Here is a 25,991-nt window from a genome sequence, read left to right as displayed (position 1 = left end):
TACTGAGGGATTCTACTGTGTTTCTCAGATCTTTGAGGGATGCAACTTCTTGTCTCAATGTGTCAAAATCTTTGGTCATTTGGTCTTTGAATTTGTTGAAGTCTTGAGCTATGTTTTGGGTTACTGCTTGGAGTTCTAATTCAATCTTATTTGCTATCCAGATTCTGAATTCGATTTCTGACATCTCAGCTATTTGTTTGTGCATGGGATCTTGTGCTGTGTCTGCCCCATTGATCCTTGGGGCAGTTGATCTACTCTGATTATTCATATTGCCAGAGTTTTCCTGTTGATTTCACCTCATGATTGTTTTTCACCATTGCCTCTGGCTGTCCTCAGAGTTGGGGAGGTGTCTCTCCAAGATTAGATCCCAGCGGGATCACTCTATTGTTGCTTGATCTTTGTAGGGAGTGACCCTGTGTAGTTCCTCTGGGGCTGCTCCAGCTAGGGAGTTCTGGTTTTGGAAGCTGCTCCGGTGTGCGACACACCCGGATCCAGCAACAGGGCGGGAGGTGGTGTGCACGGTTCTGGGAGTGCCTGGCACCCTGTGACTTTGGCACAGAGAGCCCAAGGCTCCAGCAGTCTCTGGCCAAGAGAAGGGCTCTGCATAGAGGCAGGGAGGGCTCCAGAGGGCACGCAGCTACCAGTATCCCTGTCAGTGTGGAGGCTGGGAGGACACAGGAGGGAGGACGCAGGGTTGCACGGCTCCCGCAGTTCCTGGTCAGGGCATGTGGAGGCCCCCTTTGTATGGGGTCGTGGCAAAGATCTTATGGAGGTCCAGGCAGCACCAAGCACAAGAATTTGAAGTTGCTATGGGCTGTGACACCACAGCACTCTACCCAGGGCAATAGCCTGAGCCTTCAGTGTGCCAAAACCGTCTCACTCTGCCCCTAAGGGTGAAAGCTGTAAGGCAGCTCAGTCCCAGCCTTTAGGCTGCTCAGTTGATAGGTTACTATGTCCCACCAGCGCCTTGCTTTGGGATCCTGAGGGCGGAGCTTGTCGGGGCAGTTCTCTCACACAATGGCTCCCTGCAGCCCAGCTCAGTGGCTCTGTCTGGGGCCCCAGTCAATGTCCAAAGTTCTCTACACTCCTGCCTAAGCTCTCCCCAAGGCAGTTCAACTGAGTGCCAAGTCCAAAAACACCAAAACAGTTCACAGTCTCGGCATGATTAGGTTGATCAAACACACGCAACCACTTGCCAGTTTCCCACTGCTTTGTCCTCCTTTTGGGGTCCAGAAGTCCCTTGCTGACTCCCTGAATCCTCAAAGGGATGATGATAGGCAGATATCACCAGCCAGAGATGTCTGGAGGCTTATCTCCCCAGACTCACTGTGCCCAGTTGCAGGGAAGCTGTTACTTGGTCGCCATCTTTAATCCAATCCTGTTTGCTAGGATTCTTATTGAATATTTTTGCATCAATATTCATTAGAGATATTGGTCTATAATTTTCTTTTCTTTTTGGGTCTTTTCCTGGTTTGGGGATCAGGGTGGTGTTTGCTTCATAGAATGTGTTGGGTTTTATGGGGGCAAGACATGATTGCAAGAGGGACTTTGCCTAACAATTGCAATCAATGTAACCTGGCTTATTGTACCCTCAATGAATCTCCAACAATAAAAAAAAAAAAAAAAGAATGTGTTGGGTAGTATTCCTTCTTTTTCTATATTTTCAAAAAGGTTAAGTAATATAGGTGCTAGTGCCTCTTTAAAGGTTTAGTAGAATTCTGATGTAAAGCCATTTGGTCCTGGGCTTTTCTTTTTAGGGATATTTTGTATAGTTAATGCTATTTCAGAACTTGATATAGGCCTGTTCAACATTTCCACTTCATTCTGGCTAAGTTTAGGAAGGTGGCGTGATTCCAAGTATTGGTCTATTTCCTTCAAATTTTCATATTTCTGAGATAGAGTTTCTTGTAATATTCTTCCTGAAATCCTTTAATGAATCCTTAATTCATTAAGAATTTTTTTGAATTTCTGAGGAGTCTGTTGTTATTTCATGTTTGCCATTTCTGATTGATGAAATTAGAGATTTTACTCTTTTTTTCTTGGTTAGGTTAGCCAAAGGCTTATCTATTTTATTGACCTTTTAAAAAAAAACAAACAACTTTTAGCTTTATTGATCTGATGTATAATTCTTTTTATTTTTTCAATTTCATTTAATTCTGCTCTAATTTTCGTTATTTCTTTTCTTCTGCTGGGTTTCGGGTTGGAATGTTTGCCAGTTACTTGAGATGTCCCACTAAGTTGTTAACTTCCTCTGTTTCTATTCTCTTGAAAGGCTTGTAGTGTTATAGATTTCCCTCTTAAGACTGCCTTTGCAGTATCCCAGAGGTTCTTGTAATTCGTGTCTTCATTATAATTTTGCTCCAAAATTTTGGTAATTTCCTTCTTATGTCTATGACCCAGCTATCATTCAGCATAAGGTTATTTAGTTTCCATGTTTTTGTATGAGTATGCAGATTCCTATTGTTACTGAGTTTGGTTTTTTTCCATTTATTCCATGATGGTCTGAGAATATGCAAGGAATAATTTCTATTCTTTTAAATTTGCTGAGGTTAGACTTGTGACCTAAGATGTGATCAATTTTGGAGGATGTTCCATGGGCTGATGAGAAGAATGTGTATTCAATTTTGTTAGGATGAAATGTTTTGTAGATGTCTGTTAAATCCAATTGTTGAATGTTTAATTTTAAGTCTACAATTTCATTGCTGAGTTTCTTATTGGAGGATCTATCCAACACTGCCAAAGGAGTGTTAAAATCTCTGACTATTATGGTGCTGGAGGAAATCAAGTTGCTCTTGTCTGTTGCTCTCTCTTATATAAATGGAGGTACATTCTGTTTGGATGCATAAATGTTAATAATTGAAATTTCATCATGTTGAGTGTTACCCTTAACAAATATGAAGTGACCATCCTTATCTTTCCTTACTTTTGTTGGTTTAAAGCCTATTGTATCTGCAAATAAAATTGCAGTGCCTGCTTTTTTTCTGATATCTATTTGCCTGAAACATAGATGACCATCCCTTCATCCTGAGTCTATATTTATCTTTTAAGGTAAGATAAGATTCTTGTATGCAGCAGATATTTGGCCTGAGTTTTTGTATCCAGTCAGCCAACCTGTGCCTCTTTAGAGGACAAATTGAACCATTCATATTAATTGAGAATATTGATAAGCCTGGTAGAATTTTGGGTATTGAGTTTTTCAAAAGTCCAGTGGACATTTTTAATCCTTTTGTCATTGTGGAAGTTGGGTTTTGATCAAAAGTTTCTGAGTGAGTTTACTTTTGTGGTGGAAGATTGCACTGGTCATTATGGAGGATAGGTCTGAGACTATCCTGGAGAGCTGGTTTAGTTATGGCAAATTTCTTCAACATGTGAATATCATTAAAGTATTTAATTTTGCTGTCATAACCTAAACTCAGTTTAGCTGGATACAGGATCCTGGGTCGAAAATTATTTTATTTTAGGAGATTAAAAGTTGATGACCACCCTCTTCTAGCTTAAATGGTTTCAGCAGAGAGATCTGCAGTCATTCTAATATTCTTCCCCTTGTAGGTTATGGTTTACTTACGTCTGGCTGCTTGCAGAATTTTCTCCTTCATATTAACTTTGGCAAAGTTAATTATAATGTGTCTCAGAGATGTCTTATTCAGATTGAGTCATGCTGGGGTTCTGAAACTGTCTGCTATCTGAATTTCAGAATCTCTTGGCATGTCTGGGGTGTTCTTTTTGATTATCTCATGGAGTAGTACGTCTGGGTCTTTTGAAGCCACCTCATCACCTTCAGGAATTCCTATAAGGTGAATATTAGTTTTCTTCAAATTCCCAGAGCTCTCTGAGAGAATGATCCATTTTGCTATCCACTTCTCTTCCTCTTTGAGCATTTTGGAGCATTCAAAAGCTTTGTCTTCAATGTCAGAAATCCTTTCTTCTGTCTGATCTATTCTGTTACTGAGGGATTCTACTGTATTTCTCAGATCTTTGAGGGCTGCAAGTTCTTGTCTGAATGTTTCATAATCTTTGGTGATTTTGTCTTTGAATTCATTGCATTCTTGAGACAACTTTTGAAATGCTCCTTGAATTTCTAATTCCATTTTATTAATCTCATTTGCGATCCAAATTCTAAATTCAATTTCTGACATCTCAGCCATTTGTTTATGAATGGGATCTTCTGGTGTGGCTGCCATGTCATTCCTAGGGGGAGTTGATCTACTCTGATTATTCATGTTGATAGAGTTTTCCCACTGATTTCACCCCATGATTATTTTATACCATTGGCTAGATGAGCAGATAAGGTGAAGTTGGGTTCAGGGCTCCTGGAGTAGGGATTAAGCAGTCCTTTGCCCACGGCTGGGACTGGTGTCTGTACCTTTTCCCCTAGAGGCTTTGCAAAGGATCCATACAGTGCTACAGCCCAAGACACTGGGGATCTGCTTGGGGTGGTAGGGCTAAATGGCTCTGTCTTATTTTCAGCTGGTTTCTGTCCAATGTCTCCAACTCTGGGTTGAAGTCTCAGCTGTGGAGAAATATAAGCAACTAAGTCACCTGCCCTCCACAGGCAACAACTGGAAAAGGAAAATTAAATATTCCCACAACCACACACCCCGGGTACCACTTTGGATAGTTCTCGGGTGATTGGTCCAGGTCAAGAGTTCCAAATCAATTGTCCCAGTCAGCACCCAGTCTCAAGTGGGAGAGTTCAAAAGGTCTCAAGCAACTAGATACCAGGGGTCTACTGGCAGCTCAAGTATGACTCGCTCTGGTGCTCTGTGGAGTCAGAAGTACCCACCCAGCAAATGAATTAGTCTGAGAAGTTTGCTGCCTCCTTCCCCACCTTGCACCTGTGTCACACCCAGTCACTGGTAACCCTGCAGGGCTGTGACCCAGTTCTATCCAATGAGCAAATACTCTAGGAGTTTGCACCTGCCTGAGTCACAGGGAGATCTATGTCTCCTCTGCCAGACCGCTGTACTCTGCCACAAGCTGGCAGGGGGAACTGAAGCCTGACAACCTCAGGTGCTTAATGGAAGCTGGGGTGATTTACTCAGTCCCAGCCCTGCCCAAGATTGATGTTGCTGCCACTTATATCTTTGCAGAATTAGTGTTTCTGTCCTGGCTATATTCCCCTGTGGACAGGCTCTGTTTGAGTTCACAGAAACTATGGCTCAGCCCCGTCTTGAGCTGCTGCAGCACCAATTCTCATGGAGCTGCATCTCTGTCTCAGCTGCACTCTGTGTTGGGGTGGGTGCCATTAAAGCTCACACTCAGCTCTCAGTTTCTGCCTCTCCCTGGGCTGGTACTCACACACAGCTCTCAGTGTTTGTTTCTCCCTGCGCTGGTGCTAGCTACGGCAATGGGACAAGAGGAGAAATAAAATATATCCAAATCAGAAAGAAAGAAGTCAAATTATCCTTGTTTACAGATAGTATGATTTTTATATCTAGAGAGATCAAAAAACTCCACCACTAAACTGTTAGAACTGACAAACAAATTCAGTAAAGTTGCAGGTTACAAAATCAACACACAAAAATCATCAGCATTTCTATATACCAACAGTAAACAATCTAAAAAAAGAAACCAAGAAAGTAATCCTATTTACAATAGCTACATGTAAAATAAAATACTTAGGAATAAACTAAACTTAACCAAAGTTAAGTTTTGGTTAATAAACTTAACCAAAGAAGTGAAAGATCTTTAAAATGAAAACATTCATGAAGAAATCGAAGAAGACACACACACACACACACACACACACACACATAGACACAAAGGGAAAAACATCCTGTGCTTGTGGGTTGGAAGAATCAATATTGTTAAAGTGCCCGTATTACCAAAAGAAATCCACAGATTTCTTTCAATTCAATCCCATCAAAATACCAATGATCTTATTCATAGAAATAGAAAAAATAATCCAAAGATTTATATGGAACCACAAAAGACTCAGAATAGCCAAAGCAATTCTGAGCAAATGAAACAAAACTGTAAGAATCACATTACCTGAGTTAAAATTATACTACAGAGCTACAACAACCCAAACAGCATTATATTGGCATGAAATCAGAAACATAGATCAATGTAACAGAGTAGAGAATCCAGACGTAAATGCATACATCCACAGTGAACTTATCTTTGACAAAGGTGCCAAGAACATACAGTAGGGAAAACATAGTCTCTTCAACAAATGGTGGTGGGAAAACTGGATATCCATATGCAAAGAATGAAACTAGACCCTTTTCTCTTGCCATATACAAAAATCAAATTAAAATGGGTTAAAACTTAAATTTAAAACCTGAAACTATGAAACTATCAAAAGAAAACATTAGGGAAACAGTCCAGGACATTGGTCTGGGCACTGATTTCTTGAGTGATATTACAAACCATAGTAAACTAAAGCAAAATTGAACAAATGGGGATCGAATCAAGCTAAAAAGTTTTGCAATGCAAAGGAAACAATCAGTGAAGTAAAGAGAGAACCCAAAGAATGGGAGAAAATATTTTCAAACTCCCCATCTGGAAAAGGATTAATAAATAGAGATATAAAAATCTTCAACAGATCAATAAGAAAAAATTAAATAATCCAATTAAAATTGGGAAAAGGATCTGAATAGACATTTCTCAAAAGAAGACATACAAATGGTAATGGCATATAAAAAATGTTTAACATCATAAATCATCAGAGAAATGCAAATCATGCTTGTGGGTTGGAAGAATCAATATTGTTTAACGTGCCCATATAACCAAAAGAAATCTACAGATTCAATTGTTAAAGTGATTTTTATCTAACCTGTTAAAATGACTTTATCAAAAAGACAGGTGATAATGCTAGTGAGGATGTGGAGAAAGGGGGATCCTCATACATTGTTAGTGGAAATGTGAATTATTTCAGCTGCTATGGAGAACAGTAAGGAGGTTCCTCACATAAGCTAAAAATACAACTATCATATGACCCTGCAATCCCACTGCTGAGTATATATCCAAAGGAAAAGAATTCAGTATGTCAAAAAGATATCTGCACCCCTATGTTTACTGCAGCGCTATTCACAATATCTAAGATTTGGAGTCAATCTAAGTGTTTAGATTGGATGAAGAAATTGTGGTACACATACACAATGGAATATTATACAGTTACAAAATAGAATGAAATCTGCAGTTTGAAACAACATGTATAGAACTGGAGAACACTATGTTAAGTGAAATAAGCCAAGCATAGGAAGACAAATCTCATGTGTTCTCACTCATATGTGGGAACCTAATATTAAAAACAATTGATCTCATGGGGACAGAGAGGAGAATGATGGTTTCCAAAGTCTGGAAAGGGTAGTGGGGAGAAGGAGGAGAAAGTAGGGATGGTTAATGGGTGCATAAATATAGTTAGATAGTTACATAGACTGAGCAATATTTGATAACACAACTAAGTGTATATTGACTATTATATAGTCAATTAGTCAATAGTCAATATACAGTCAATAATATATATAATTGACTGTATATTGACTATTGACTATTATTGACTATAGTCAATTGTAAGTCATGGTATACTTTAAAGTAACTAAAAGAGTGGGATTAGAATGTTCCTAACACAAAGAAATGATAAGTGCCGAGGTGATGGAGACTTTAGTTATCCGGATTTGGTTAATTCACATTGTATGCCTATATCAAAACACCATAAGTACCCTATAAAGAAATGTTATGTTCCCATAATAATTCTAAATAAAAATCAACAAAAATATAATAAATAAATCCCTGTTCTGGAATTCTAATCCTATACTCCCTGTGAACTGATTTTATACTGTAAGACTAACCATAAATCTACAGGCTTTTGCATTTTATTTGGAAAATGTCTCCCCTCTGTTCCCAACCATTCATCTACCACTATAGGAAAGCTTTATTAATGGTTTCTGTTTATATTTCCTATTAATTAGGCTCATTCCTGGACTTAATGAAGGTTATTTCTTTCTTTCTTTCTTTCTTTCTTCTTCTTCTTTTTTTATTTTTTTATTGTTGGGGATTCATTGAGGGTACAATAAGCCAGGTTACACTGATAGCAATTGTTAGGCAAAGCCCCTCTTGCAATCATGTCTTGCCCCCATAAAGTGTGACACACACCAAGGCCCCACCCCCGTCCCTCCATCCCTCTTTCTGCTTCCCCCCCATAACCTTAATTGTCATTAATTGTCCTCATATCAAAATTGAGTATATAGGATTCATGCTTCTCCATTCTTGTGATGCTTTACTAAGAATAATGTCTTCCACTTCCATCCAGGTTAATACGAAGGATGTAAAGTCTCCATTTTTTTTAATGGCTGAATAGTATTCCATGGTATACATATACCACAGCTTGTTAATCCATTCCTGGGTTGGTGGGCATTTAGGCTGTTTCCACATTTTGGTGATTGTCAATTGAGCTGCAATAAACAGTCTAGTACAAGTGTCCTTATGATAAAAGGATTTTTTTCCTTCTGGGTAGATGCCCAGTAATGGGATTTCAGGATCAAATGGGAGGTCTAGCTTGAGTGCTCTGAGGTTTCTCCATACTTCTTTCCATAAAGGTTGTACTAGTTTGCAGTCCCACCAGCAATGTAAAAGTGTTCCCTTCTCTCCACATCCACGCCAGCATCTGCAGTTTTGAGATTTTGTGATGTGGGCCATTCTCACTGGGGTTAGATGATATCTCAGGGTTGTTTTGATTTGCATTTCTCTAATATATAGAGATGATGAACATTTTTTCATGTGTTTGTTAGCCATTCATCTGTCATCTTTAGAGAAAGTTCTATTCATGTCTCTTGCCCATTAATATATGGGATTGTTGGCTTTTTTCATGTGGATTAATTTGAGTTCTCTATAGATCCTAGTTATCAAGCTTTTGTCTGATTGAAAATATGCAAATATCCTTTCCCATTGTGTAGGTTGTCTCTTTGCTTTGGTTATTGTCTCCTTAGCTGTACAGAATCTTTTCAGTTTAATGAAGTCCCATTAGTTTATTTTTGTTGTTGTTGCAATTGCCATGGCAGTCTTCTTCATGAAGTCTTTCCCAAAGCCAATATCTTCCAGTGTTTTTCCTATGCTTTCTTTGAGGATTTTTATTGTTTCATGCCTTAAATTTAAGTCCTTTATCCATCTTGAATCAATTTTTGTGAGTGGATAAGGGTGTGGGTCCAGTTTCAGTCTTTTACATGTAGACATCCAGTTCTCCCAACACCATTTATTGAATAGGGAGTCTTTCCCCCAAGGTATGTTCTTGTCTGGTTTATTGAAGATTAGGTGGTTGTAAGATGTTAGTTTCATTTCTTGGTTTTCAATTTGATTCCAAGTGTCTATGTCTCTGTTTTGTGCCAGTACCATGCTGTCTTGACCACTATAGCTTTGTAGTACAGACTAAAATCTGGTATGCTGATGCCCCCAGCTTTATTTTTATTACTAAGAACTGCCTTAGCTATACAGGTTTTTTTCTGCTTCCATACAAAACGCAGAATCATTTTCTCCAAATCTTTTTTTTTTTTTTTTTTTTTTTTTATTGTTGGGGATTCATTGAGGGTACAATAAGCCAGGTTACACTGATTGCAATTGTCAGGCAAAGACCCTCTTGCAATCATGTCCCGCCCCCACAAAGTGTGACACACACCAAGGCCCCACCCCCTCCCTCCTTCCCTCCGTCTGTTTCCCCCCCATAACCATACTTGTCATTAATTGTCCTCATATCAAAATTGAGTACATAGGATTCATGCTTCTCCATTCTTGTGATGCTTTACTAAGAATAATGTCTTCCACTTCCAACCAGGTTAATACGAAGGATGTAAAATCTCCATTTTTTTTAATGGCTGAATAGTATTCCATGGTATACATATACCACAGCTTGTTAATCCATTCCTGGGTTGGTGGGCATTTAGGCTGTTTCCACATTTTGGCGATTGTAAATTGAGCTGCAATAAACAGTCTAGTACAAGTGTCCTTATGATAAAAGGATTTTTTTCCTTCTGGGTAGATGCCCAGTAATGGGATTGCAGGATCAAATGGGAGGTCTAGGTTGAGTGCTTTGAGGTTTCTCCATACTTCTTTCCATAAAGGTTGTACTAGTTTGCAGTCCCACCAGCAGTGTAAAAGTGTTCCCTTCTCTCCACATCCACGCCAGCATCTGCACTTTTGAGATTTTGTGATGTGGGCCATTCTCACTGGGGTTAGATGATATCTCAGGTTTGTTTGATTTGCATTTCTCTAATATATAGAGATGATGAACATTTTTTCATGTGTTTGTTAGCCATTCGTCTGTCGTCTTTAGAGAAAGTTCTATTCATGTCTCTTGCCCACTGATATATGGGATTGTTGGCTTTTTTCATGTGGATTAATTTGAGTTCTCTATAGATCCTAGTTATCAAGCTTTTGTCTGATTGAAAATATGCAAATATCCTTTCCCATTGTGTAGGTTGTCTCTTTGCTTTGGTTATTGCCTCCTTAGCTGTACAGAAGCTTTTCAGTTTAATGAAGTCCCATTAGTTTATTTTTGTTGTTGTTGCAATTGCCATGGCAGTCTTCTTCATGAAGTCTTTCCCCAGGCCAATATCTTCCAGTGTTTTTCCTATGCTTTCTTGGAGGATTTTTATTGTTTCATGCCTTAAATTTAAGTCCTTTATCCATCTTGAATCAATTTTTGTGAGTGGGGAAAGGTGTGGGTCCAGTTTCAGTCTTTTACATGTAGACATCCAGTTCTCCCAACACCATTTATTGAATAGGGAGTCTTTCCCCCAAGGTATGTTCCTGTTTGGTTTATCAAAGATTAGGTGGTTGTAAGATGTTAGTTTCATTTCTTGGTTTTCCATTCGATTCCAAGTGTCTATGTCTCTGTTTTTGTGCCAGTACCATGCTGTCTTGAGCACTATGGCTTTGTAGTATAGACTAAAATCTGGTATGCTGATGCCCCCAGCTTTATTTTTGTTACAGAGAACTGCCTTAGCTATACGGGGTTTTTTCCGGTTCCATACAAAACGCAGAATCATTTTTTCCAAATCTTGAAAGTACGATGTTGGTATTTTGATAGGAATGGCATTGAATAGGTAGATTGCTTTGGGAAGTATAGACATTTTAACAATGTTGATTCTTCCCATCCATGAGCACGGTATGTTCTTCCATTTGTTAATATCCTCTGGTATTTCCTTTCTGAGGATTTCATAGTTTTCTTTATAGAGGTCCTTCACCTCCTTCGTTAGGTATATTCCTAGGTATTTCATTTTCTTTGAAACTATGGTGAAGGGAGTTGTGTCCTTAATTAGCTTCTCATCTTGACTGTTATTGGTGTACACAGGGCTACTGTCTTGTGGACATTGATTTTATATCCTGAAACATTACTGTATTTTTTGATGACTTCTAGGAGTCTTGTGGTTGAGTCTTTGGGGTTCTCTAAGTATAATATCATGTCGTCAGCAAAGAGGGAGAGTTTGACCTCCTCTGCTCCCATTTGGATTCCCTTTATTTCCTTGTCTTGCCTAATTGTATTGGCTAGAACGTCCAGCACTACGTTGACTAGTAAAGGTGACAGTTTTACTCCATTCCGTAAAATATTAGCTGTGGGTTTGTCATAGATAGCTTCAATCAGTTTTAGAAATGTGCCACCTATGCCTATACTCTTCAGTGTTCTAATTATAAAAGGATGTTGGATTTTATCAAATGCTTTTTCTGCATTTATTGAGAGGATCATATGATCGTTATTTTTGCCCCTGTTAATATGGTGGATAATGTTTATGGACTTGCGTATGTTAAACCAGCCTTGCATCCCTGGGATGAAACCTACTTGATCATGATGAATGACTTTTTTGATGATAAGCTATAATCTATTGGCTAGGATTTTGTTGAGAATTTTTGCATCTATATTCATGAATGAGATTGGTCTGAAATTCTCCTTTTTGTTTGGGTCTTTTCCTGGTTTTGGTGTCAGGGTGATGTTAGCTTCTTAGAATGTGTTGGGGAAGATTCCTTCTTCCTCATTTTTTTGGAATAATTTCTGCAGCACAGGAATAAGCTCTTCCTTGAAGGTTTGATAGAATTCTGGTGTGAAGCCATCTGGACCAGGGCATTTTTTGGTTGGAAGATTTTTTATTGTTTCTTTGATCTCAGTGCTTGAAATTGGTCTGTTCAGGAGCTCTATTTCTTCCTGGCTAAGTCTAGGGAGAGGGTGTGATTCCAAATATCGATCCATTTCCTTCACATTGTCAAATTTCTGGGCATAGAGTTTCTGGTAGTATTCAGAGATGATCTCTTGTATCTCTGTGGGATCAATTGTTATTTCCCCTTTATCATTTCTGATTGAGGTTACTAGAGATTTTACTTTTCTATTTCTCATTAGTCTGGCCAATGGTTTATCTATTTTATTTATTTTTTCAAAAAACCAACTCCTTGATTCATTAATTTTCTGAATGATTCTTTTGTTTTCAATTTCATTGATCTCTGATTTGATTATGAATATTTCTTTTCTTCTACTGAGTTTAGGCTTAGATTGTTCTTCTTTTTCTAATTCCATAAGATGGCTTGTGAGATTGTTGATGTGCTCTCTTTCTGTTTTTCAAATGTAGGCATCTAAAGTGATAAATTTTCCTCTTAAAACTGCTTTTGCAGTATCCCACAGGTTTTGGTAGCTTGTGCCTTCATTGTTGTTATGCTCAAGGAAGTTGATGATTTCCTGTTTTATTTCTTCCTGTACCCATCTGTTATTCAACAGAAGATTGTTTCATTTCCATGCCTTTCTGTGGGGTCGAGCATTTTTGTTAGAGTTGAGTTCCACCTTTAGTGCCTTATTGTCTGAGAAGATACAAGGTAAAATTTCAATTCTTTTGATTCTGTTGATATTTGTTTTGTGTCCCAGGATATGATCAATTTTGGAGAATGTTCCATGGGGTGATGAGAAGAATGTATATTCTTTATCTTTGGGATGGAGTGTTCTATATGCGTCTATCAAGCACAGTTGTTCTAGGGTCTCATTTAAATCTCTTATATGTTTGTTTAATTTCTGTTTAGAGGATCTGTCCAGCTCTCTAAGAGGAGTGTTAAAGTCCCCTGTTATTATGGTATTATCAGATATCATATTACTCAGACTGAGTAAGGTCTGTTTCAAGAATCTGGGAGCATTTAAATTGGGTGCATTAATATTTAGAATTGAAACGTCTTCTTGTTGTATTTTTCCCTTGACCAATATAAAGTGACCATCTTTGTCTTTTTTGACTTTATTTGCTTTAAATCCACATGTATCTGAAAATAAGATTGCAACTCCTCTTTTCTTCTGAATTCCATTTGCCTGAAAAATTGTCTTCCAACCCTTGACTCGAAGTTTTAATTTGTCTTTTGAACGTGTGTATCTTACAGACAGCAAATGGATGGCTTGTGTTTTTTAATCCAGTCAGCCAATCTATGTCTCTTCAGTGGGGAATTCAAGCCATTAACATTTATTGAGATAATTGATAAGTGTGATAGTATTCTATTCATCTTATTTTGTGAGAGTCCATTGCTTAGTTTTGTCTTTTGCATCAGTGTGGAGGTTAGGTTCTGTCCTTTAATATCTGAGTTCTTACTTTGCTGCTGATCCATTGTGATGGTCAGTGTGTAGAACAGGTTGAAGTATTTCCTGTAGAGCTGGTCTTGTTGTGGCGAATTTCCTCAATGTTTGTGTATCCGTAAATGATTTGATTTCTCCATCAATTTTAAAGCTTAGCTTAGCAGGGTACAGAATCTGGGCTGGAAATTGTTCTGTTTAAGTAGATTCAAGGTAGATGACCATTGTCTTCTTGCTTGGAAAGTTTCGTTAGAGAAGTCTGCAGTCTGATGGATTTGCCCCTGTAGGTCAACTGGCGCTTATTCCTGGAAGCTTGCAGAATCATTTCTTTTGTCTTGACTTTGGACAGGTTCATCACAATGTGTCTTGGAGAAGCTCGGTTAGAGTTGAGGTGACCTGGGGTCCGATATCCCTCTGAAAGCAGTGTGTCAGAATCTTTGGTGATATTTGGGAAATTTTGTTTCTTAATATTCTCTAGTATGGCTTCCATTCCTCTGGGGCATTCTTCTTCCCCTTGTGGGATTCCTATAACTCGTATGCTGGAATGCTTCATAAAGTCCCGTAATTCTGACAGTGAACGTTCTGCTTTCTCTCTCTTCTTTTCTGCCTCTTTTACTATCTGAGTTATCTCAAGAACTTTGTCTTCTACCTCTGAAATTCTTTCTTCTGCATGGTCTAACCTGTTGCTGATACTTTCCATTGCATCTTTAAGTTCCCTGATTGACTGTTTCAGTTCCTTCAGCTCTGCTATATTCTTTCTATATTCTTCATATCGTTCATCTCTTATTTGATTCTGTTTTTGAATTTCCTTTTGGTTATTTTCCACTTTATTAGCAGTTTCCTTTATTGTTTCCATCATTTCTTTCATTGTTTTCATCATGTGTATTCTAAATTCCCTTTGTGTCATTCCTAATATTTCTTTATAGGTGGAATTCTCTGCAGTAGCTACCTCATGGTCCCTTGGCGGGGTTGTTCTGGACTGGTTCTGCTTGTTGCCTGGAGTTTTTTCTGCTGATTCTTCCTCATGAGTGATTTCTTTTATTTGTTTCCTTGCCCTAATTTTCCTTTCACTTCCTCTTGCTCTTTAAGTTTTTGTGCCTGTGGACTAAGGTTTTGATTAGTCCTTTTGGTACAGGACCAGAAGGATGAGAAGGTTGAAGAGCAAGAAAGGGATGAAATAAAGGAGGAACGAGTGAAAAGAAAAAAAAAATAGAGAAAGGAGATGGGGTGGGTAAAAGGAATATTGACAAAAAGAAGAGAGGCACAGAAAGAGGGAGACAGAGCAATATAGGTGTACAGTAGGGTACGTTGACACAACCTTAAAAAAAAACCCCACCTTCTGGGGGTGCCCAGTTGGGTGGTTCCCTTGAGGTCAGCAGCTCTTTGCTAACCTGGTCAGACACAGTACCCCATCTCCACCAAGTAGAGAGGAAAGACAAAAATGCTATAAATCAAACCAAAACAAGCAACAGAAAACTTTACAGGATAAAATTGGGTGAAAAACCAAATAATAGCGGTAGAAACACTAGCAAAAATGAAGTTCTAGTTATTGAAAAAGGCAGCAATGGGAAATTATAATTACACTAGAAAAATTGAGAAAGAAAAAGAAATCTGTACGGAAAAGGTTGAAATTAAAAAACAAAACATCATCAACAACATCAAAATAAACAGAAAAACAACCAAACCAAAAAAACAAAACAAACCAAAAAAAAAACACAACCAAAAACAAAGCAGTATGTATATGTTGTTGAATATTGTCTGGGCAACACGTGGTCTTCTGGGGTATGAGCGTTAATCACAGTGCTGATATGACTGGAGGCTGCAGATTTCTCCGACCCCAGCAGGTAGACACCCTAAATCTCTCTTCAGCTCTCTTAAAAGGCACTTTGAACTTGTAAACTTGCTGAGTAGAAGATTTCCCAGGAAAGTGCTTGTCACTGGAATCACTGCTGAAGTGGCTATCCACTTACCCAGTGTGCCAAAACAGGTCTTTCTCTGCCCCTGAGGGTTAGGGCTGTAAGGCAGCTCAGACCCTGCCCTTAGGCTACTCAGTCACTGGGTTACCAGCTCCCACCCAATTCTTGCTCTGCGAGCCTGAGGCCGGAGCTTGCCGGGGAAGAGCATGCACAATGGCTCCCTGTGGCCCACAGCCAAACACTATTAGCTCCATCTGGCTCAGCGGCTCAGACTGGGGCCCTGGACAACGGCCAAAGTTCTCCGCACTCCCGCTCAGGCTCTCCCCAAGGCAGTTCAACTGAGTGCCAAGTCCAAATACACCAAAACAGTTCACAGGTAAGGCCTTTCTGGTTTGCAGTCTCGCTGCTACTGTACTTACTTACAGTTGCCAGTGGGTTTAGACAGATTAAACACACGCAACCACTTGCCGGTTTTCCACTGTTTTCGTCCTCCTCTTGGGGTCCAGAAGTCTCTCGCTGACTCCCTGTATCCTCACAAGGATGATTATAGGCAGATCCCACCAGCCAGAGATGCCTGGAGTCCTATCTCCCCAGACTCATGGTCCAGATGCAAGGAAGGTGTTACTCAGCTGCTATCTTGCTCTCTCCCTCTTTTTTTTTTTTTTTTTTTGTTCATTTTTCTTTTTTTTTTTTCCAGTGATTTTCTTTTTTATTTATCTATTTATTTATTTATGAAATCATAGCTGTGTACATTAGTATGATCATGGGGCACCATACACTTGGTTCATAGACTGTTAAACACATTTTCTTTTTTTTTTTTTTGTGATTTTTTGGCCGGGGCTGGGTTTGAACCCACCACCTCCGGCATATGGGACCGGCGCCCTACTCCTTGAGCCACAGGCACCACCCTGTTAAACACATTTTCATCAGACTAGTTAACATAGCTTTCGTGGCATTTTCTTAGTTATTTTGCTAAGACCTTTACATTCCACATTTACTAGGATTCACATATACCCTTGTAAGATGCACCACAGGTGTAATCCCATTAATCCCCCTCCCTCCACTTCCCTCCCCCTCCCTCCCCTCCCTTTCCCCCTTCTCCCTATTCTTAGGTTGTAACTGGGTTATAGCTTTCATGTGAAGGTCCTACATTAGTTTCATAATAAGGGTGAGTACATTGGGTACTTTTTCTTCCATTCTTGAGACACTTTACTAAGAAGAATATGTTCCAGCTCCATCCATGTAAACATGAAAGAGGTAAAGTCTCCATCCTTTTTTAAGGCTGCATAATATTCCATGGTGTACATATACCACAATTTATTAATCCATTCGTGGATCGATGGGCACTTGGGCTTTTTCCATGACTTAGCAATTATGAATAGGGCTGCAATAAATATTCTGATACAAATATCTTTGTTATGATGTGATTTTTGGTCTTCTGGGTAGAGGGATTATAGGATTGAATGGCACATCTATTTTTAGATCTCTAAGTGTTCTCCATATCTCTTTCCAAAAGGAACGTATTAATTTGCATTCCCACCAGCAGTGCAAAAGTGTTCCCTTTTCTCCACATCCACGCCAACATCTCTGGTCTTGGGATTTTGTGATGTAGGCTAGTCTCACTGGAGTTAGATGATATCTCAAAGTAGTTTTGATTTGCATTTGTCTGATAATTAAAGATGATGAGCATTTTTTCACATGTCTGAAGGCTGTGCGCCTGTCTTCTTCAGAGAAGTTTCTCTTCAAGTCCCTTGCCCAGCCTGCGATGGGATCCCTTGTTCTTTTCTTGCTAATGCGTTTGAGTTCTCTGTGGATTCTTGTTATTAAACGTTTGTTAGAGACATAACCTGCAAATATCTTCTCCCATTCTGAGGGCTGTTTGCTTGCTTTACGTAATTACTGTGTTCTTGGCTGTGCAGAAGCTTTTTAGTTTGATCAAGTCCCAATAGTGTATTTTTGAAGCAGCTCCAATTGCCCGAGGGGTCCTTCTCATAAAAAACTCACCCAACCCAATTTCTTCAAGGTTTTTCCCTGCACTCTCTTCTAGTATTTTTATAGGTTCATGTCTTAGGTTTAAATCCTTAATCCAGTGAGAGCCTATCTTGGTTAATGGTGAGAGGTGTGGGTCCAGTTTCAGTCTTCTATAGGTTGCCAGCCAGTTCACCCAGCACCATTTGTTAAATAGGGAATCTTTTCCCCATTGAATGTTTTTAATTGGCTTGTCAAAGATTAAATAACGGTTAAGTAGCTGGATTCATCTCTTGGTTCTCTATTCTGTTCCAGACATCTACTTCTCTGTTTTTGTGCCAGTACCATGCTGTTTTGATCACTATCGATTTGTAGTATAGTCTGAGGTCTGGTAGCATGATTCCTCCTGCTTTATTTTTATTTTTGAGTAATGTCTTGGCTATTTGAGGTTTTTTCTGATTCCATATAAAACGAAGTATTATTTTTTCAAGATCTTTAAAGTATGACAGTGGAGCTTTAATGGGGATTGCATTGAAATTATATATTGCTTTGGGTAATATGGACATTTTAACAATGTTGATTCTTCCCAACCATGAGCATGGTATTTTTCCATTTGTTAACATTCTCAGCTATCTCTTTTCTTAGAGTTTCATAGTTCCCTTTATATAGATCTTTCATGTCCTTTGTTAGATAAACTCCCAAATATTTCATCTTCTTTGGCACTACTGTGAATGGGATAGTGCCATTGTTAATTGTTTTTTCAACTTGACTATTGTTGGTATATATAAAGGCTACCAATTTATGAGTGTTGATTTTGTAACCTGAGACGCTGCTGTATTCCTTGATCACTTCTAAGAGTTTTGTAGTAGAATCCCTAGAATTTTCCAGATATACAATCATATCATCTGCGAAGAGTGAAAGTTTGATCTCTTCTGACCCTATGTGGATATCCTTGATCACCTTTTCTTCCCTAATTGCGATGGCTAAAACTTCCATTACAATGTTAAAGAGCAATGGAGACAATGGGCAGCCTTGTCTGGTTCCTGATCTGAGTGGAAATGATTCCAATTTAACTCCATTCAATATGATATTGGCTGTGGGTTTGCTGTAGATGGCCTCTATCAGTTTAAGAAATGTCCCTTCTATACCAATTTTCTTAAGTGTTCTGATCATGAAGGGATGTTGGATGTTATCAAAAGCTTTTTCTGCATCGATTGAGAGAATCATATGGTCTTTGTTTTTTAATTTGTTTATGTGCTGAATTACATTTATAGATTTACGTATATTGAACCAGCCTTGAGACCCTGGGATAAAACTGACTTGGTCATGATGTATGATTTGTTTGACATGTTGCTGGATTCTGTTTGTTAGAATCTTGTTGAATATTTTTGCGTCTATATTCATTAGTGATATTGGTCTATAATTTTCTTTTCTTGTTGGGTCTTTTCCTGGTTTGGGGATTTTTTTTTTGAATGTTCTTCCTTTGGCGATTCTCTTTCCCGTTGCCTCCCCAGTAGCTGGGATTCTGCCCCCTCCCCCCCACAACTCCCGGCTGTTTTTGATGTTAGTAGAGACAGGGTCTTACTCTGGCTCACTGCTGCTCATACTGGTCTCAAACCTCTGAGCTCAGGCAATCCACCCGCCTCAGCCTCGCACAGCGCTGGGACTATAGGTGTGAGCCACCTCACCCAGCCTGAAGGTTATTTCTTAAACCAAATTGTTTCATTTGGCCACATGAGTCAAAGAAGAGAGAAGAGATAATAACTGCAATGATTTTTATTTTTATTTTATTTTATAGGGCTGTTGGCTGCAGATTGTAATTACCATGTCTGATTCAGTAATTCTTCAAAGTGTGAAGAAATTAGAAGAAAATTATGGCTTCGAGTCGGACAAATCAAGTAAGCGACCTTTTTCTCTTGCTGTCTCTGAGACAAGGAGACGTGGTGAAAACAAAAGTGAGACAACCTAGTGAAGTTAATTTGGTTAATTCACATTGTATGCTTATATCTAAATATCATAAGTACCCTGTAAAGATACACAGATATTATGTTCCCATAACATAAGCAGAAAAAGTCAGCAACAATATGTAGAACTAGCACTGGGTGTGATTCTTACACATGACCATGCGGTTCTCCCCACAGTCCACGTAATGCCACGTCTGAAAGCTCTTGGTAAGAATACAAAGTGTGAGTGAGGGAAAGCATTTTCAATGAACACCTCTTTCCTAGACAGAGTAGGGTTATTCGGGCAGTGGCTACTATTATTAACTTTATTCCTAAATTGTTATTATTGATCTGAGTAGTGACAGAGCAGACTAGGTATGCTGATCCTCCTAGACCCTGATGGCCAGAATGACATTATGTCGAAGGGGCCAATAGCACTCGTGTCTGGCATGTCATGAGCACACATGGTCCTGAGCTATTATTATTATCATCATCATCATCATTTTCATTATTTGAGACAGGATCACCCAGACTGGAGTGCAGTGGCACCATCACAGCTCACTGCAACCTTAAAATCCCTGGCCTTGACCATCCTCCTGCCCCAGCCTCTCATACAGTTGGGACTACAGGTGTGTGCCACCCCACCTGGCTAATTTTTCTATTTTTTGTAGAGATGAGGTCTTGATATGTTGCCCAGGCTGGTCTCAAACTCCTGAGCTCAAGTGATCCTCCCACCTCAGCCTCCCAAAGTGCTGGGATTATAGGCATGAGCCACTCCACTGGCTTATTATCATTTCTTTAGTGCTATGATTTTACACTTTATAGGTGAAAAAACTGAGACTAGCTACATTTTTTAAAACTTGGCAAAGGTTACACCAGTAGCAATGAATGAGTCATAATTCTAATTCAGTTCTTGATTCACAAGTTTATGATATTGCCCTCTATCTACATAACAAAGCCTCTTTACTCTTACAGAAAATGCTGGGGAAGCCAAATGTGCTGTCCCATGGTGCTTGGTGACAGAGGATCCTGTGGTTTACCTCCCCATGGTTTCTCTACACCCATGGCTCTGTACCGCCCCCACCTTCTTCCTTTCATCTGCTCCATCCTAGGGAAGAGAGAAAATAATCATGGCTCAATCACATGGCTTCCACCAGCACAGAAGTGCCAGTGACATCTTGTTATCTAATTAATTTGTGGTCTATGTTTTAAATAGATAAATTCGAATGCCTCCAAGAACCAAACAATAAATAAATATTTCTTCCATTTTGTAGCTCAAAAAACCCAGGTCTTCTTCAGCTGATTTAGAAATGTTGATCTCCATTTGATATTCAGAAAATATAAATATTTCATGTCCTGGAGAAAAGCCCAGACGTGTATAGTCAAGGCAGTAGTCTTCTTGTGTATGCTTATAAATTGAGAGAGAAAGAGAATAAGATAAGATAAAATAATCATTTTGTAATGTTCCATAAATAAAAGTAACTTATAGGAATGCTTTTCCAGAGCAAACTTGTCAACTATGTTGCATTTTGTCATTATTATAACTGACTTTTCATTGTTTTCATCCTGACAGGTAATGATAAGAACACAAGGTAAGCAACTGAATTCAACAATGTAGCATCTTTTTTTTTTTTTTTTGTAGAGACAGAGTCTCACTTTATGGCCCTCGGTAGAGTGCCATGGCATCACACAGCTCACAGCCACCTCCAAATCCTGGGCTTAAGCGATTCTCTTGCCTCAGCCTCCCAAGTAGCTGGGACTACAGGCGCCCGCCACAACACCCAGCTATTTTTTGGTTGCAGTTCAGCCAGGGCCAGGTTTGAACCCGCCAGCCTCTGTATACGGGGCCGGTGCCCTACCGACTGAGCCACAGGTGCCACCCAATGTAGCATCTTTTTTAGAATAATTCCATAGTAGTCCTATAAAAGGCACAAAGCAGAGAATATTTTATGCACACTGCATTTGCTATAAAATGGTATATATAATTCATGCTTTTTTTCTTTAAGACACTACTATAATTTTATTTTTAAAAACGTTTGGAATATCCCTTTTGGATTAGGTCCAAATCTCCCCTGTGTACCCAAGGGCAGGGGTAAAGTTGAATGAAGTACGATGTCATGGGCACCATGGAAACCCCAATTCATGCCACAGGCAAATAGTAGAAATCGAAAATGTCATTATTAGATAATTCTCTTTAGGTAAAGAGTTTAAATTCTCCATAAAGAATAAACATTGGCTAATCACTTTTGGGTATAAAGGCAGGATCAGAGTGGTCTAATTTAGAAGACAAATAAGAGGGTCAGGTAAGTTCCGCTACTGGAGGTGGTGGAAAGGGAGGGGTTGAAGGTATTTAAGAAATTATAGTTATTTCCCAGCAGGGGGAGGCCATGGGAGTGGCAAGATTAGCTCTGGGCTAGGAGTGGAGATCATCCTAGGCCTCCAAGAACCTCCTTTTTCTCACTGGGTGGGAAAGAGAAAATGGGTGTGGATGTAGATGCAGGAGAGGGTGAGTAGAAGTTGAGTTGGTTGTTTTGTCTTTAGAGTAGGTGACGACAGGATGAGAAGTTGCTGCAGAAGTCTGATGAAGTTGCTGAGGGGAAGGAGGGCCACCTGGAGAGGGATGAAGTCCAGCGTTGTGTGTTGGGCTGGAGAGCGTGTTCACACTCTCATTTGTTCACTCCCTTGTTCATTCCTTTTACAAGTTGGGGTTGAGTCCTAGTAGGTGTCAGGCACTATTACAGGTGCTGAGGGTGCAGAAAAGAGCAAAATAGGCAACCATCTTTGTCTTTGAGGAGCTTATATTTTAGTGAGGGAGAGAGAAAGCTGTAAATAAATGAAGAGTAGGATGATGGCTGGTGATAATCTAGCACCTTCTAAGAAGAAAAAGTAAACATAGAAATGGAACTATGAAATGGTGTGTGTATAAGGGGAAGGCTGAAATTTTAAAGATTTTATCCAGGGAAGGCCATGTAGAGAAGGCAGCTTTGAGGGAAGTTCTAAAGGAGGTGAGGGAGCGGCTCTTGTAAATAGATGAAGAGTAGGATGATGGCTGGTGATAATCTAGCACCTTCTAAGAAGAAAAAGTAAACATAGAAATGGAACTATGAAATGGTATGTGTATAAGGGGAAGGCTGGAAATTTTAAAGATTTTTGTCCAGGGAAGGCCATGTGGAGAAGGCAGCTTTGAGGGAAGGTCTAAAGGAGGTGAGGTAGCAGCTCCTGTGTGTATTTGAAGAGACAGCATTGGGACAGAGAATCTAGTCTCCACCCAGAGGTCATGGACATAGGTCAGCAAGAAGCCAAATGACTAGGGTGTTGAGAGCTGGAATGTGGAAGGAGGATAAGGGTCACAGGGCTAACCTGATGGGCCAGAGCATGGGGAGCCTGGGCAGCATCTCAGAAAGGACTTGGGCCTCTACCCCCAAATGGCAGGGAGACTTAGGGCAGCTGAGTGCCAGGCACCACCTGTATTCACAAGATAGTGAGGGTGTCCATGGCAGCCCAGCTTAAGGAGGAGGGGGGCAAATAGCTGGATGGATGCAGAGATGAAGTTTACAAGGGTGGATTTGGGGGAAAGGATTGTGGATGATGAGGGGAGAGTGCTGGGCTGTGGGACCTGGAATGTATGGGGAAGGACGCAGATTTTGAAGGGGTTTAGTAATGGAAGGAAATGGAGGATTTAAGGGACTGCAGGTCTTAGTTGAGTTTGACAAATAGGTGTGGAATGAAGAAGGAAGTGAGAAAAGATGCATGAGCAGTCACAGGGTACAATGGAGGTAAATGAGTTGGTCAGTAGTTCCTGATGACAGCAAGGCCCGGGGCGTATCCATGGAATGGGTGACTCAGGTGAAGTGTAGACCCCTGAAGTGAAGGGGCAAGAGACTGCCTAAGTATGACCTTATGTGAAATAAATGGGAAATATAGCAGAACCTCCATAGCTGACCACCTCTCTACAATGACACTTCCTTAAGTTGACCTAATTTTCATAGACCAGACTTGCACCACATGTATGGATCAGTACACTAGACCTGTTTCCCTGTGTTGACCACCTCTGTGCATCGACCAGTTTGTTACAGTCCCTTGGGCTGTCAACTTACAAAGCTCCTGCTGTACTAAGGAAATATGATTCCGGGGGAAGTACGGGAGTGTTCTTGAATTTCCTATCATATCAATTCTATTTAATAGAGATGTAAAACATCTAAATGTGATGAGGAAGCTTTAATATAGGTTAATTCAACCTCTGCAACTTACTCACGAGGATAAATAGGCACAAATAGGCTGAGAGCAACGGCTGAAGGCAAAGAGCTATTTGTTGGTATAAATGAGGGTACAGAGGAGTTTTTACTTTCTCTACTTAACCTCTCAGAAAAACTTCAATAAATTTCTACTGAACCTGAGATACAGCTATCCTGAAATCTCTAGAAGAAGGGAGTCTAGAAAAATAAAAGCTTATTTTTAAAATACAGGATTTGGCCAGAATTTCCCGGCTGGTGGGGACTTTCTTTCTTCCTAAAGAATAGCTCATAATTCTGGGGAGAATTTCCCATTGTTTTGGAAAGGATGGTCTTTAAATCCCTGTTTTTCTCTTCAGGTTACAAGATGAGAAGAAAGATGGTGGTATTCGAGTTGGCTTCTTTCAATTGGTAATAAAACTGGGCTGACCTACAGCATCAGAGGTGCAAGTGTGAATTGCTTTAAATCATAGAGGAAATATTAAACCTTTAGTCATGTTGGCATGTTTTCAACTACAGTGATCACTTTTTCAGTCATAAGCTTTGCCCATGTGATAACATGCTTAGTAACTATTAGAAATATGTTGCTGATTAAACACACAAATTCCATCTTGGAGAAATATCCTGGAAAATAATCCCTAAGCTCATAATTATAGTTTTTATAAAGAAAATCATCATCATAATCACATTGTGTATACTTATTTTCATGACAAGTCTTTAGAAATTTTATAGTAGAGGTCTCTACCCCAAATTTGCACAGCGGGAAGCTTTTCCAGGCACAATAGGCACTATTCATTGTCACTGTTCTGGGAGCCAGTTTATGCAATTGCTGACTGCCCCACACAGTGTATCTACTTGGCAATGGCATCGGTGACAGTGATTATTTTCCCCTCGAGTTATGGATGAGTAACTGAAAACTACAGTCAGTGCCCAAGTTAGGGAAAATGAATTCAAAATATGACCCAACAAACAATATAGGAGCATAAAGATATTTGATGTGTAGCATATTTCATTATAATTAGTGTGAACTCTGCTGCTCAATTAAGATGATTTCCATACAATTGGTTATTGAGTACTACACTATTGATAAGATGCTAGTAACTAAAATTAAATAGTCCTCCTACCTCTCCTGCTTTTCACCCATAGATGATTTTTGAATCCTTTGTTTTTCAAGTTTCGTTTTTCTTCATCGACTGACATTTGGCTGATGCTTGTGGGAAGTTTATGCGCATTTCTCCATGGAATAGCCCAGCCAGTTATGCTACTCATTTTTGGCACAATGACGGATGTTTTTATTGACTATGACACTGAATTACAAGAACTCAAGATTCCAGGAAAAGCGTGCGTGAATAACACCATTGTGTGGACCAATAGCTCTCTCAACCAGAACATAACGAACGGAACACGCTGTGGGTAGGCTGCTTTTTTTAAAAAATAAAAAAATCTTACTTTTTTTGCTTGCATCTTATATTGTAATTCAAAATGTGTTGAAAGGCATTTTATTGGCTGAACTGGAGTTGTGTCTAACACAGAAACAAATTTACCCTTATTTCTAGAAATTACTCTGCCTTGAAGTTCTTTCTTTTTTTACCAAGATTTAAAATCTTAACAGAAACAGGATTGAAAATCACTCCTCAAATACATCACCAGAATTGAACCACTTTATTGATGTAGGCTTGGCCATGATACTACCTACCAGTAGCTAATGTACTGGAGACGTGACCTGTGACTCTTACTTGAGTCTCATCTCTAGGAGTTCCTTTTCTTGTTTGTTTTCACTAACTCCCTTTTGCCCCTCAGTTTTGTGGCTGAAGTTGTGATCCCTTCGCTCTAAGCCTTCTCTCTGTAATGGGGATTTCATGAGCATGCTGCATTACTTGGAGCAGGTGCCGCTAATCTTAGACAGGAGTTGACTTTCTGTGGGAAAGTGCTGTGGTGCTGTGAACAGAAGCAGGCCGAGCTCGGGCTGGCATGGTAACTATGCTGCTGCTCTCTTTGTGATAAGCCTGACAGGCCACCTCGTAATCAGTGACTCTGTAGTGTACTCAGGGGTGACTCACTGTCATAGCCCGGATTTCCTACAAGCCTCATGCTGCCTCAGGTTCAGAACAGGCTCATTTGCACGTATGAACCCAGATGCTCAGGTTTGAAAACCAGGAGCAGGGCACATTCTGGTTAGGAGGATACTTGGAATGGCTTCCCCAAATTAATTTATATTTTTCACGTTCATTTTTGAAATTTTCTACAGGTTTAATTCCACACTACCAATAAGGCCTTCTAAGTCAGTTACATTCTTCCATGATATTATCTATTTTTAGGGTCTTTCATTCACTTTTTGAACATCAATTCTGTATTAGGAATTTGTGAATGTCAAAAACATAATTATCTTGCATCTGGGTCCTTA

The 25,991-nt window shown here is 39.5% G+C and overlaps 1 protein-coding gene across 3 annotated transcripts in view; it reads left to right on the top strand.

Moving 5' to 3' along the window:
• The window catches only part of ABCB11 (ATP binding cassette subfamily B member 11), a 140,386-nt gene that overhangs the window by 16,189 nt on the left and 98,206 nt on the right, over positions 1 to 25,991 (top strand). For 2 of the 3 annotated variants that reach the window (XM_053596739.1, XM_053596738.1), the window contains exons 2-5: positions 19,211 to 19,310; positions 20,929 to 20,947; positions 23,947 to 23,998; positions 24,762 to 25,000. In XM_053596739.1, the coding sequence (XP_053452714.1) occupies positions 19,238 to 19,310; positions 20,929 to 20,947; positions 23,947 to 23,998; positions 24,762 to 25,000 (383 nt within the window). In that variant the 5' untranslated portion in view covers positions 19,211 to 19,237. Of the gene's footprint in view, positions 1 to 19,210; positions 19,311 to 20,928; positions 20,948 to 23,944; positions 23,999 to 24,733; positions 25,001 to 25,991 lie in introns of those variants that run through there. The other variant, XM_053596740.1, reaches the window with a different exon arrangement.

This window comes from Nycticebus coucang, chromosome 7 (genome assembly GCF_027406575.1).
Source record: "Nycticebus coucang isolate mNycCou1 chromosome 7, mNycCou1.pri, whole genome shotgun sequence".
NCBI lineage: Eukaryota > Metazoa > Chordata > Mammalia > Primates > Lorisidae > Nycticebus > Nycticebus coucang.
The sequence above is the reverse complement of the archived record's forward strand: the minus strand, read 5'-3'. Positions and strand labels throughout refer to the sequence as shown.